The 14437-nt window shown below is 49.9% G+C and overlaps 1 protein-coding gene across 1 annotated transcript in view; it reads right to left on the minus strand.

Annotated features, from left to right (window-relative positions):
* Positions 1-4632: 4632 nt before the first annotated feature.
* The window catches only part of MMD2 (monocyte to macrophage differentiation associated 2), a 49463-nt gene continuing 39658 nt past the window's right edge, over positions 4633-14437 (minus strand). The window contains exon 7 of the mRNA XM_005289082.5: positions 4633-14078. Within this exon, the coding sequence (XP_005289139.1) occupies positions 13875-14078 (204 nt within the window). The 3' untranslated portion in view covers positions 4633-13874. The remainder of the gene's footprint in view (positions 14079-14437) is intronic.

Here is a 14437-nt window from a genome sequence, read left to right on the forward strand (position 1 = left end):
CTCCGCGGCTCCAGGGCGCCACCTTCGGGATCCTCAGCGCGACGGGCCCTGGGGCCGCGGGGCGAGCTCGGCGGGTCCCGGGGGCACCCGCCCAGCCCTAGGCCCGGCCCGGGAATCGGACCGGTCCCGCTGTCAGACCCGCGCGGGGAAGGGGCAAAGGAGGCACCGAGCAGCCTCCTGGCCCGAGCCTCTGCCTCCGGTGTCTGCTGAACAGCTGCCGCCTTCCGCCCCAGAGGTGGCTGCATGTCCGTGGTGGGTGACTGAGCCCCCCTGCATCCCTTACCTGCCTCGTGGGCTGTCGTGAGAGATATTATGCGTTTGGATCAGGGCCCAAGGACTGGCCATTAGGTGTCCTACAAACACATGGCAAAAAGGTGGCCCTTCCCAAAGAGTTTACACTAGACCACTCATTATCAAGAGCGCTGTGATCCTGGGGTGGCAGGCACCGCAAGACAGGAAATATTATTGAGAGTTATTATTTGCCCGGGGCGGAAAACGTGCTCGGAGCTGCACAAGACATAAACATTATTGTCCTCACCTTTGTCCTTCTAAATGGCCTGACAGCTGTCAGAGGCCACTTCCCTTCCCCTTTGTATTATGGTCACGCCTGTAGACTCTAACTAAGATCAGGCCCGGAGCAAACACCTCACATAGCAAGAGATAGTCCCTGTCCCATAAAGTTCACAATCTAAATAGACAAAGATAAACGAAGGGTGGGAGGGAAATAAGGCCTTGACTGTATTGCACTGGTTTAGCTGAACTGATTTGGTTAAATGGATTTCATTAAACTACTGCGAAGCTCAGTTTGGATACTCTCCGTTTGGTTTAAAAGTGGCCTATTTCAGATTGTTTGTTAACGTAGGTCAATAACTAAATCAATAGCCGATTCTTAACCAAATGACTCGTTTCTGCCTTTGAAAATCTCCCCTGTAATTGGGTTTTGAACAGCAGCTCTGGATAAAGTGGTCTTAATGAAGATGAGCGTAAGGGGGGGCTAGAAAGACTCCCTCCAAATCAAATAGTTTTCTGTCTCTAACCCAGAAGGGTTTGCTTTGTGGGGAAGTCCCCCCAAAAATATAAAGGGGTGTCAGAGCCTGTGTCTTTTCTGGTGCATTGCAACCAAACCTCCCAGTGCGCTGTGGCCCAAGATCTGGAATATGATGTGGAAGAAATGAAATATGATAGCACAGGAATCTGTAAACAGCATGAGATTAGTTTCTATATCCTAATTTTCTCTGCTCTCAGTCCCATGATTCAGCATTCCTGGTGTCATTAACTTACAATAAGCAAAGTGCAAGGAGACCAGGCTTGTGTGGGATGGAGAGAGATATGGTTCTGGAAATGAGGGCATCTGTGTAACAGCTGTGAGAAGCGAGCAAAGCCAGGTGGGTAGATCTCCCTGCCTACCCATCTCCTTCTGGGATGAATCCCCACCAGGACAAGAGATAAAGTGGACAGGAGGAAGTACTTCTGAGCATATGCACAATGTGCCTCAGGTGGCATATGACCAGAATTCATCACCGAATTTGGTCCTCTGGTTGGATCATTAGCTTCCCCGGCTTGGGCCGGGTGCTGACGGGGAGTGTGACATGAACACTGATCCATGCCCCCTGAGGAAGTACTGACACACCTGTTTGGATCTTGGATTTCTAAGCACACTTGTTATCGGCAGTCTCATGATTAAGATCAAAAGTGCAAAAAGGTATGGAGAAAGTGAATATTTTACCCTTTCATATAACACAAGAACTAGGCATCACCTGATGAAATTAATAGGCAGCTGATTTAAAACAAACATAGGTTGTTTTAAGTATTTCTTCACACAACGCCCTGTCAACCTGTGAAACCTGTGGATGTTGTGAAGGCCAAAACTAGGAGTTGAAAAAAAGAATTAGATAAGTTCATGGAGGAACTTAATAAGTTCATCAATGGCTATTAGCCAGGATGGGCAGGACAGAAGCCCATGCTCCAGATGTCCCTAAACCTCCAACTGCCAGAAGCTGGGAATGGGCAACAGGATGGATCACTCAAAATTGCCCTGTTCTGTTCATTCCCTCTGAAGAATCTGGCACTGGCCACTGTCAGAAGACAGGATACTGGGCTAGATGGACCATTGTCCTGACCCAGTATGGCCGTTCTTATGACCATTGCTGAGAGCCATCAAGACTGCAATCTAGGGCCACCAACTAATGGTCCAGCTCCATGGAACAAAGGCCTTTCTACACAGGAGCTGGCAAGGGAGAGGAACAAACGTGACTGGCTGGACTGGGAGTGTGAACACACGGCACTGAGCTACGGGCTCTGTTTTACAGCTCTGTGCAAGGGGTCCTGACCATTGGCACACATAAGAAGGCAGTACAGGAGAGACTTTGCCCCGCCTGCAGTTCTGACGAACTACACACTCACTGAAGGGGTGAGCTCAGCCGGGGGAGAATGTCTCTCAGGACTTCAATTATTTTCAATTATCTGCAACTTGAGTGCTTTTAATGGCAAAGTCACTGTGGTTAAGAAATTCCTTCGCTAAGCCTGTGTTCTTTGCTTGCTTGCCAGGGTTTCTCTGAAGGAATTAAATGAGTGTCCACACCCTGTGTAGAGCTCCGAGGGAGTGCATGAGACTGGGAAGACCTAGAAGGTCTCAGACATTGGTTTGAGGGTCTAGGGAGTTAGTGTCCAATGTCCCAAGGAAGGATGCAAGACGAGAGGGCTGGGCCCAGAATGCCTAGCGTTCCAGAGCTAGAAACAGTGATGAAACTACCCAGAACCAGCAGACTCAGAATTATATGGGACCCAGCAATTGGGTCCACTTGCACAGACTGGTGACCATACAGAGGGGTACTGGGCCAGTTTATAACTAAAGCTGGTAAGGAAATATGCTCAGTAGATAACGTTTTCACCCCTCAGCTCATAGAGAGTATTACAGCGCATCCTTATCACACGTACCACTAGAATGCCCACACACCTCTCAACATAAACAGCCACACATGTCCCAGCATCGCTGCATGAGAGATGAGGGATGCAGTTAACAGATAAACCGCATGGCCCAAGCACTCCAGCAGGGGGAAGCCAGTCTGTAGGCAGCAGCAGAACTCAGAATGAATTTTTGAGCTAGAGTCAGATTTTGATCTCAGTTATTCTGGTGTAAATCCAGAATGATGCAAGTCAAAGGAATCCCTGAGGAGTTACACCGATGGAACTGAGCTCCGTCAGACTCTGGCCTCTCATGCGAGCTGATAGCATTTTCAGTAGCAAGTAGGCAAAGCTGGGGAAGTGAGAAGCCAGAATGGCTGAGGGGTGTAATTGCTATATACGTCCCAGCGGCTTGTGCTGCTGATCTGTGTATTGACTCACAAAGCGATGATGTAGGTGCAGTTAGAAATAGGGTGACCAGACAGCAAGTGTGAAAAATCGGGACGGGGGTGGGGGGTAAAAGGAGTCTATATAAGAAAAAGACCCAAAAATCGGGACTGTCCCTATAAAATCGGGACATCTGGTCACCCTAGTTAGAAACTAGGGGCCGAATCCTGCTCCCACGGAAGCCAACGAGGGTCTTGTGTCTCCTGTTTTGAATCCCGTACAGTCTGATCGCTACTGGCTCTGAGGCGCCCTTTACAGATCACACTTGGTTTCCTGTTTCATCATGTCACCAGCCTCTGCTGAGTTCCACCCACTACATTTGACACAAGTGAAAGGAGGAAGACTAAAAATAACAGGCCAACAAGGTGTTTGGAAATGAAGCCACTGTGGGGACTTTCTTCCTTTTCTCCTGGATTCACCCAAGGCTCTGAATACCCTTCACCCAGAGCTTCTTGGGGAAAAGCTGCATATTGAGACATTGTAGGTGGGCGTCTCTGTAAACCGGTGGAACAAGTCCACAAAAAAGACAGGAACAACCATCAAATTCTTTGCCTCCAGGGAAACTTCCCATCTTGGAGTTCAATCCAGGCCCATAACCCTGGTGCGGAGTCCCCCAAGCTCTCCAGCAGCATTCTTCTTCTCACCAGAATTCCCCACGGGCAATTTATAGTCCTTCTCTCATGGTAAAAGCGGACATTAAATTAACCCCTTGTTTCCCAGAGACCAAATAGCATCTCTGCCCCATCAGACCCTCTTATAGTGAAGCCATTTCCCACCCCACCACCTCTTGACCTGCTTTGCTCTAAGCCATCATTTACTCAGACCCATTGGCACTCTTGTTCCATTCACAGCAAATGGAGCTTCACTATAACTGAGTTCCCCACGTGCAGCTCATCACAGGACCAGCTCTTAAGTATCTTCCACTGCCTATCACTCTGGTGAGTCTTTATTTGCTTTGGACTATGTTCTATAATCAGTTGTGTACCGAAAAATAATATGACTTAATGCTGGCCAGACAACAATGTTGCATTGGACTGGTGATTACAATGCAATGGGTATAATATGATTTCATGTCAGCCCCGTAACGATGGTGCATTGGGCTGCCTATGTTACATCTTGGCTTGCCAATTCTCCTCTCCTCATTTCTCGGTGATCCTATTTGGGGAGAGTAGGAGATCAGATTGCTGAGTGTGGTTTTGTTGTTGGTGTTGGTTTGTTTAAGATCCTCCAAGAAAACTCATTTTGACTTAACAAACACACTGGAGAAAAAGCAGGCACTAATGAGGTATCTTGAGTCTTTATTTAAATCCTACTCCACAAGAAATGATGTTCTCTAGCATTATCATTATATTTTTTATTAAATACTGTGTTAAATATAAAATACTGATTCACAAGAATGGATGGCATAAAATACAAGACACTAAAAAAAAATCACTCTACAAATCTCATTCACAGACATCCTAAATGTTACAAGTCATTAAAAGTTAGTATCAAAGGTTATGACAATCAGATAATCCCTGGTTATACAATAGAAAGGACTTATAAAGCACAAGAAGATCTGGAACTTGACAGTAATGAAGCCTTCTGCTCGGCAAATCCTGCACTGTGTGAATGAGATCTGAAGCCAGAGCAGATATTCAGAGGCACAATGGGAGTTAAACTTTCACCTCCCATTGACAAGCCATGGGAACTGGGCAAACAACTCTCATTTCTGCCTTTGAAAATCTCCCCCTTGATTTGGCTTTAAGCAGGAGCTCTGGCTAAAGTGGTCTTAATGAAGATGGGCATAAGGGGGACTAGAAAGACCGCCTTCAAATCAAATAGTTTGCTGTCTCGAGGCCACTCTAACCCACAAGGGTTTGCTTTGTGGGGAAGTCCTCTCCAAAACGTCAAGGGGTGGCAGAGATGGCATCTGGTCTGGTGTATTGCAACCAAACCTCTCAACGTGCTGTGGCCCAAGATCTGGGATATAATATGGAAGAAATGAAATATGATAGCACAGGAATCTGTAAACAGCATGAGATTAGTTTCTATATCCTAATTTTCTGTGCCTTCGGTCCCATGATTCAGCATTCCTGGTGTCATTAACTTACAATAACCAAAGTGCGAGGAGACCAGGCCTGTGTGAGATGGAGGAAGAGATGGTTCTGGACATGAGGGCATCTGTGAGACAGCTGTGAGAAGAGAGCAAAGCCAGGTGGGTAGATCTCTCCACCTGCCCACCTCCTATAGGGATGAAGCCCCACCAGGACAAGGAGATAAAGTGAAGTGTTTTGCATAGGAGGTGGGGGGCTAGGCAGGAGGAAATGCTGCCGCACCTGTTTGGACCTTGGATTTCTGAGCACACGTGTTATAGGCAGTGTGACCATTAAGACCAGAAGTGCAAAAATAAAGACAGCCGGTACTAAAGTGGCAGAACCATTTCTTAATTGCTGCTCCCAGCTGTGGTCATCTTTTCCTTTGTTTATTTACTGCTCAAGTTTTGGTGCCTTATTGGTCACTTTGTGGCCTTCGTTACTATGGGATATTTGCCCAGCAGAGGAAATCACGTTTCAGGTTCTCTACCGTACACATCTGTCCTATGGAACTCTCTCCCTGTGACACTGAGTCAATGAAAGTGAAGGAGGAAAGTAGCTGTAGGCTGGAGCTGCTCTCATTCTGATGTGACTCTGAAACTCAACTCTAGATCTGTTAAGCAGCCACCTGGTTCAAGGTGAAGTGGGTCTCCTTCAGAATCAAGTACGTAGCACTTATGCAGCGCTGGACAATCTCAAAGTGCTTTACAAACATCAGTTCATCAGCCCCGTGAGGTAGGTCAGTATCATTATCCCCATTTGACAGCTAGGGAAATTGAGGCACAAAATGTTTAAGTGACTTGCCCAAGGTCAACCAGCAAGACAGTGGCAGAGGTGGAGATAGAACCCAGGAAGTCCTGCCTCCCACTTCTGTGCTCAGGCCACACCTCCTTCTATCATAACCAGGAAATGGTCCCAAACAACTACCTGTTCACTTTACACAGGTTTATTTTCCTTACCAGCTGGTAAGGATTAAGAGCAGCCACAGGGTAAGAACCACGGAAGCAGGGGAAGGGGCATAGAAAGGCGCAGGGAGGAAACAGCCATACAGATTCCTATTTCATGGGCTCAACCCAGGGCAGTTCAGCCCCCAAAGTCTGGGTCTGGGACTCTGGATTGGGCCCCTCTCTTCTACTGAGGCTATTGGACATCTAGATCTCAGTTTTGGAAAGGGGGGGGTCCCACTTGTACATGGAGCATTGCCAGAGAGAGCTGCTAAGGAGAGTTCAGGCAGAGGGGATAGTAACTGGAGCTACTCCACTGGAAACATCCCCTTTCTCCAGTGAGATGGTCCCATGACCAACAGCCCACCCAGCTGCCTCTCCAGCTCCCTGGGGGCGATGCATGGTGGAACCAATTTCTCTGCCTGAGGTTTCCTTCAGTTCCTAAACACGTAGGAGGTTGGCAGTGGAATAGCTCCTTGACGGTAAGGGGGCAAATTCTGCTCTCTTTCCCCCAGTGCAGTCCTGTTGATTTCAACAGTGCGACTGGGGGCCACCTTTGGCTCATGGTTTCCTTGAAGTGATCTCTTTCCCCTAGTGGGTAAGGCACTTGGATTCGCTCAGGTTTCTTGGGTCGTTGGAATCTGTCTGTGGCTACTAAGATATGGCTACTAAGATACTTTAAGTGTTACCGGATTCCCTCCCCTAATAACATCCCCTGTCCCTTGCATTCCCAGTCCAACCTCAGTGTGGGAGAACCTCAGCTCTCCCCTGCTGGGCTGCAGCAGAACCCACCCATAGGTGCTGGAATTAGTGGTGTTGCTGCCACACCCCCTGGCTTGAAGTGGTTTCCAGCTTATACAGGGTTTACAGTTTGGTTCAATGGCTCTCAGCACCCCCACTATACAAATTGTTCCAGTACCCCTGGACCCACCTCTGCACTGGGGAGTCACATGCTCACTGCCTGCCCTGCATCTGCCTGACTCCAACTCCACCCAGCCCGATTGCTCTGTGAAGAGGACAGGGACTTGGGCAGCCACATAGGCCTTGCTAGGAACACAGGGCTTCTCCCCTCTGGACATGTGACAGGATAGACCTTCTGCACTTGCAGACTCCAGGCAGCTTAGCTAAGAGGCTGTACAAATGACAGAGGAAAGCCACACGCACAAATATGTAGGCGCTCACACAAGCAACAGGGGAAAGAGAGCACTGGTGCCCTAACCAATGGATGTGTGAATACATGCAGGGGAGCTCCTGGTCGGGACATGTTTATCCAGCAATGACACTTCCATATTTTCCTTATCAAAGCATAAACCTCTTGAACCAGAAACTTACAAGTGAAACCCCTCAGCATTTCAAGAGGGGGCAAATTTAACCAGGCACTTTCTAGACCTCTCTTTGTGGAATGACAATACACAGCAGGGCTTGTCCATTAGGGCCCAATCCTGCAAGTGTCCTCAGCTCCCATCCAGGTCAATGAGAGTTGAGGGCACTCAGCACCCACAGCGTCAGGCCCTTGAAAGTGTGTGGGATGGAAAACAGTGGCTGCACTCCTACAAAACATCCCAAATCTTGTCAAACAAATGATGCTGCAGTTCCGATTAACCCGGGGGATTAGCAGGGAAATCAGTCAGTTCAGAGGCTTTCCAGCTCTGCCTTTGAATTTGAGGGTAGGGCTAAAAAGGGAGGAATTCTTTCAGGCAATATCCCTTATGGGGAAAGAGTGACGTGTTAATACACAAGGCCACACGTTGGTCCCCTTCTTGTGCACATGCAAATTGGCACTTGCAAATAGGGTAACTGTGCGCTTAAGACAGTTTTGCACCCTCTACTGGGTGGGCATACAAATTCTCCATGCCAGCTTGGCCCACAGTAACAATAAGGATTGCATCGTCCTTTGGAAGAGGGGTCACGTTTGATTTTTCTGAGCGTTGCTGAGTTGCAATGCTTCTTCCGTAACATAATCATACGGTGCACGTCTATAGTGCCTGCATCCAAGGATCTCACAGTGCTTTCCAACAACCCTGCATGGCAGGTAAATATCATCCCAGTTATACAGATGGACAAACTGAGGCACAAAGAGATGAAGTGACTTGCCCAAGATCATACTGTGTGTCAATGACAGCGATGTGTGTAGAACCCAGGAGTCCTGACTCACAGTCCCTTTGGTAACTACAAGACAACAGTGCCTCTGTTCTGAATGTACTAAATTTATCTCCTATGGAGAAAAATACCCTGACCCTGGCAGTAGGATCAGCTTGGATGCAGAGACACTTGGGTCAAGCAGACCCGACTGGAGGCCTGTCTCCAGCAAAGGCCTGACAGAGACGGCTCATGGGGATCTGGATTGGACTCTGAGCTGCTGGCAGCACAAGTAAACTGAGGAAGGAGATCTGCTGCTCCTTTAGGTTGGAGAAGGAAGGTTTTAGGCTGTTACCAGTGTCACTGATCTGCAAGCTCCAGACCCACAGGGTATGTCTACACTGCAGCTAGGAGTGGGCTTCCCAGCCCAGGGAAGACAGACTCGCACTAGCCCTGTTCTAGCCGCTAAAAGTATGCTTGGAGCTCAGGGGGCGGGCAGGCTTGGAGTCAGGTGGCTAGTCCAAGCCACGGAGTGTGCTGCAACCTCCACCCTGCTATTTTTAGCACCAGCAGAGCTAGCACAAGTCAGTCTACCTGGGCAAGGGGTGCCTCTCCCAGCCACACTGTAGACTTACCCACAGAGATGCAGAGCGCTCTCTCTGCAGGGTTAAAACCAGGCTGTGCACTTCACATGAGAGGCCGATGATGTTCAACTCTGTTATAGAGTTACTGGGCCAAGCCCATCCCTGGTGTATGTATCTCAAGCCAATGGAGATGCACTAGCCATTAATTTGGCCCATCGTCTCCCTTCCGAAGGGACCAGCAAAGAGGAGTTAATGGCCAGAGATGGAAATCTCTGCCCCAGGTTCCAGACTCTCAGGTGGAGCCTGGCCTGAGGGTTTTGGAAATTCAGCTGTGAGGTCAGCAGGTAGGGAGCTGTGGAGTGATGGTCTGAGATCTGCAGACAGCGCCAGCTCAATGCCACCCTCAATATTAATAATCAAAAATCAGCGCATGACTTTCACCCTGACCCTTCCTTTCTAGATCGAGAGATTGTTTCCACTCCAGAGTGTCCCAGCAACAGATCAAGGAAATGGAGATCATGTCCATTGGATAAAGCAGGGGCCCACCCACTCACCTGTCCCATAATGAGGGTGCAATTGCAGTCAGATATTGACATGTGCAATTACCTTATATTGCATGTGTAAATCAAGGCCATAATCTCACTCATAACAGTTCAGGAAGCCAGAATACAGGAATAAAACAGCTTTCAATTCCTAATGATCCTGTATTAAAAAACCCAATCCAAGTCGATGGCCGTTCATTTAAAAACTCCCTGCACCGTTGCTGGGAATAATAGCGATTGAGGGCATTTGAACCATAAAAGTTCTGATAGCTCCCATTGATGATCATTCGGTTGTACCTGCTGGAAGTCAGGTTAATGACTTGGGGTCCCAATCCTGCTGGGACCCTGAACAAACAGCAGCAATTTGCAGACACTGACCAGAGAGACAGGAAACAGAATGTACGTTCTGCGCATTCAGGGTGGTCCAAAGAACTGGGTAAAGAATCTGGCAAGCTCATCTGAATCCAGCGCAGACACAAAGGCATCCGATTGTCTGCAGAGTATCAACATTCACCCTGAGGGAGATCCTTAGCCCCAATAGGCCCCTCATTCCTGGCTGACAACTGCCTCTCCCTGACATCCATTCCCACTACCATGCGTGTGTTTTATAAGGGGCCAGCACCAAGATATTGCAATGGGTGGCGCTCTAGTCATACAACAGAGTTTCCCACCCTGACATGGAACTTCTTTAGACTCATAGACTTCAAGGTCAGAAGGGACCATTATGATCACCCAGTCCGACCTCCCGCACGACGCAGGCCACAAAGCCGTCCCAACCCCTTTCCCTTGACTCTGCTGTTGAAGTCCCCAAATCCTGTGGTTTAGAGACTTCAAGTAGCAGAGATAGTATAATCCTGTTCAATTATCTTCCCAAAATTATAGCATCATAATGATCCATCTCCCCTCTCAACACACCCACTGCATGCTAAATGGAAGAGTCCATCACACATGGGTTTTGGAGCTACAAAGATTCTCCTAAGAGTAGCTACAAATTTAGACTGCTGACAACTATCAAGAGAACGGCGCTAACCCGTGTAGCCTACTAAATGCATGCAGCAACACAAAACTCCTGAATCCCGATCCACATTTTCTAGATTATTCTAGCAGGTTTACATTTCTAGTTTGCAAAAAACGATATCGAGTGAATCGTGATCCAGCCAGATGGAGGGGTTGATCCAGATTCACTCTCTTCCCTCTGCCGGGCAAAGGCACACAACTGGCAAACGCTTTGAACGGGGATCTCGCTTTTGAACCACAGCTGGGACTGAAGATGGGTAGGAAAGCAAAGTGCATCATGTACGAAATGTCTGAACGCCCATCTATAAGGAATGTACAGAGTTGTACGCTTAATACTGGCTTAGACGCAAGGTTTTCCAGTGCTCAGGGACTCTAGGGAGTCCTGGAATGGATTCAAGTTTCAGTCACATGTAAGGCTTTGTTGACCCTGGACCCTCCAATCACAAAGTGCTTTTATAGATCATATCGTTCGCGAGCAAACCTGGGCAGTGTTCATTTCAAGCACTGGGGTCCCAACTCAGTGCTGCCCCCTCATCCACATGTGGCCAGTTGAGGTATTGCAGCTGCAGATAAAATAGATGGCTCCAGCCGGAAGCTTATCAGTTCAGCTGGTCTTTGGATTGCAGAGCGCTGGTGAGGGCAGGTGCGCTGCTGGAATAACCATCTCCATTCCATAGCCGGGGAGTCACTCTGAGGCTAGCAGGGGCGATGGCTTGTTTGCTTTGTTACATAAACTAAGACGTTAGCATTCAGCAGCATTTGGGGACAGGGGATGTTAGGAATTTTCTGTGATCTGATTAAACACTTAAAACAAACCTCAAATCCTGGGGAGAAAGTGCAGGGTCCCGGGCCTGCCCTGGCTCTGTCAGTGAAACTCTCTCCTATCTCCCTTCTGTAACTAAGGCCTGGGAACTAGGGTAAAAATTGAATCCCAGGGCATGGAGGCCAAATCCCTACCCCAGCCAAGAGACACCCTTGGAATTTGGGGTTCCCACTGAACTGATTCCCCAGGACCCCTACCCCCAGGTTATCCCTTCACCAGACCCTATTTCTGGGGTGAAAGCATAATAAATTCTTACCGGTACGGGGGTCAGCTCCGGCCCCCAGAAGGGGCGGGGCCTCAGGTGGAAGGGGCAGGGTTGGGGGGGTCAGCCTCCCCCAGCCAGCCAATCTGCTCTGCCTGGCCCCTGCCACCTGGGGCTCCAGCTGCGATTTAAAAGGGCCCAGGGCTCCGGCCACTGCCGCGGTAGCAGCGGAGGTGGCCGGGAGCTCCGGACCCTTTTAAATCGCCGGCCCCGGGGCAGCTGTCCTTTTGCCCCGCCCTGTCGGCGGCCCGGGGTGGGCAAAAAGGGCAATGACGTTAACGTGGGCTGCATACGGGCTGGTACTGGCTTCTTACCGGTACACCGTACCGGCCCGTACCGGCTCACTTTCACCCCTGCCCTATTTGCTGCATACCGAAGCCTTGGACAACACAGATTTTCCAAAGTGCTGCGCACCTGCAACCTTAGTAGAAGTCAACAGAAACTGCTGGTGCTTAGCCCATTGTTCTGGCATGCTAACCATGCGCATTTTGACACCCCCTTAGTAACTAGAGGGTCTGTGGCAATATAAGGGATCCTCACCCAGCAGCAGGAGGAGAGCAGAGAAGAATAGACACCTTTGCATGTACAGAGCCTTTCAAAAGGATACAGAAGGAGTGAGATCGCTAAGGATACATCTAAACAGCTAAAAACCCCACAGCAGCAAGTCTCAGAGCCAGAGTCAACCGATGGGGGCTGGGGAGGCAGCTGTTTGAGCAGGGCCTGGGCTCTGAAACCCTGCAAGGGGGGAGGGTCTCAGAGCCCAGGCTCCAGCCCGCACTTGAATGTCCACACTGCTATGTTTAGCCCTGCAGCGCGAGCCGGAGTCAGTCGACCCAGGCTCTGAGACTTGCTGGCATGGGTCTCTTTGCACTGCATAGACGTACGCACCGAAATCTCTGCGTGGAAACAGGAGTGATGAAAGCCCTAGAATGGGAGCGGTTTCCTCTGGATACAGCTAAAGAGCTGTGCCCAGGGATACAGCGTGCGAATCCTCCCCACGCTACAGAGACGAGATTTAAAACGTCAATGGAAACAACTCTCCCTACGGAAACCTAGGAACGGCCCGCCCTGCTCCTTCTCTGGCAGACTGCGACACTGGCAGCTGTATTCAAAAAGGGAATTCAGCCCCAGGGCCAGTCGGTCCCCAGGCCAGAGTTAAACTTGGTCCTATGAGTAGTAACTCATCCTAGGGTGAGGCAGGCTCCCTGACTCCCTTTGCATCCCACCTCCACACTTGGGATCCCAATCAGACCCCACACTAAGATTTTATCCTGCTGCTACAGACTGGCCAAACTCAGAACCTCTTTTCCAGCCCCGCTCTCTGCCTTCAGAATGCTGTGGGCCGGGGAAACGTGATCTTAACTGCCCCTGGTTAAACCAAGCTCAGGTTCACCTTGCTCGTCTGCTGCTACAAGAACCTGCTTTCCCCGAAGTTAGTTGTACAATGGGGGCGGAGGGAGCGGGGGACTAGCCCTTTAAGGAAAAAAAACCCTAAAAAAGAGCCCCGTCAGATGACAGACATGTGAGGTCTGACATCTCCTGCCTGCTCTCCTTTCTGGGCAGAATCAAGGAGCCTTGTTTAAGAAGTTGTCCCCTTAACTATCTGCCAGTGGAAGCTCGTTAGAGTGGGAAACAAACCTGGTACCTTATGCTCTTATCCCGGTGGTGTTCTCTGGTGTTAAGTGTCCATTCTGCCTATCCACCTTCATGCATCACCAGCCTCCAGTGTCCCTCCTGGAGCTAATGGCTTCTATCTAAGGGTAGCCTCTCCCCTTGAAAGCCGCCAGAGGGTCCAGCAGCCAGAACTGCAGAGACTGGGCTCCTGCTGGTTCGGGGCTCCCATCTGGACGAGGGTTTTGCAAGTTTCAAGGTTGTTCGGGACCATGTGAACAAGGCCTTAGTACAAAGACCATTGCCCTGGTCGGGTCAGTCCGCTCCGCCAGCAACCCCATTAGCTGTTCATTTTGTTACGAAACATTTGCCTAACAACCGAACACTATACAAGGTTAAAATCAGTTTAAAATAAACCTTTCGGGCTCTTCCGTCTGCGTGAGATTGTCTGGAAACGGACACCAGAGACTCCCTCCCATCAGGGGAGCGGGCCCTGGGAATGGCTTTCCGTCAGGAATCAGAGCCAAGCTCCTTGGGAAATCTGCCCCCAAGTGCCGATTTGCGTGTCCCGTGTCGTTTGGGGCTCTTATCTGGACGTCTTGGCCTCCAGCGCGTTGGGCCGGTAGAGGTACCGCCAAATGGCATAGTAGTGGATGCCCGCTCCGGTTGCCACGAAGAGGTGCCAGATGGCATGGGCAAAGGGGATGCGCCCGTCGCTCTTGAAGAACACCGTGCCCAGGCAGTAAAAAAGCCCACCAGCCATCAGCTCCAAGAGGCCATCTCGGTTCGGCTGTTCGCAAACACAAGGAAAGATAAGGGTCAGCGGTGGGGATGCTGCACTGACCCTATTGCAGTGCCCTCTCCTTCGGGCACAGCTGAGACGGAATAGCGGCACCAATGGCTGGAGTGAGAGGGCAAACAGCCCCACCGGCGTGTCACTCCCACATCAGCCATCAGGGATTCGGCCCAGTATTTCACCTTTATATGGGACCGCTCCCCCCAAAAGGAGCCTACGCTCTGAGCCCAGATTAGGGAGCCTAATTCCACTCAAAAGGGATGCTGGGATGGCCAAGGGCCACTTTGAGAGTCCAAATGCCCCGATGGAGCCATGCAAGTTTGAGAAGTGGGCGCCCCGTACAGTACACGGCA

Source organism: Chrysemys picta, chromosome 10 (assembly GCF_011386835.1).
Source record: "Chrysemys picta bellii isolate R12L10 chromosome 10, ASM1138683v2, whole genome shotgun sequence".
Taxonomy (NCBI): Eukaryota; Metazoa; Chordata; order Testudines; family Emydidae; genus Chrysemys; species Chrysemys picta.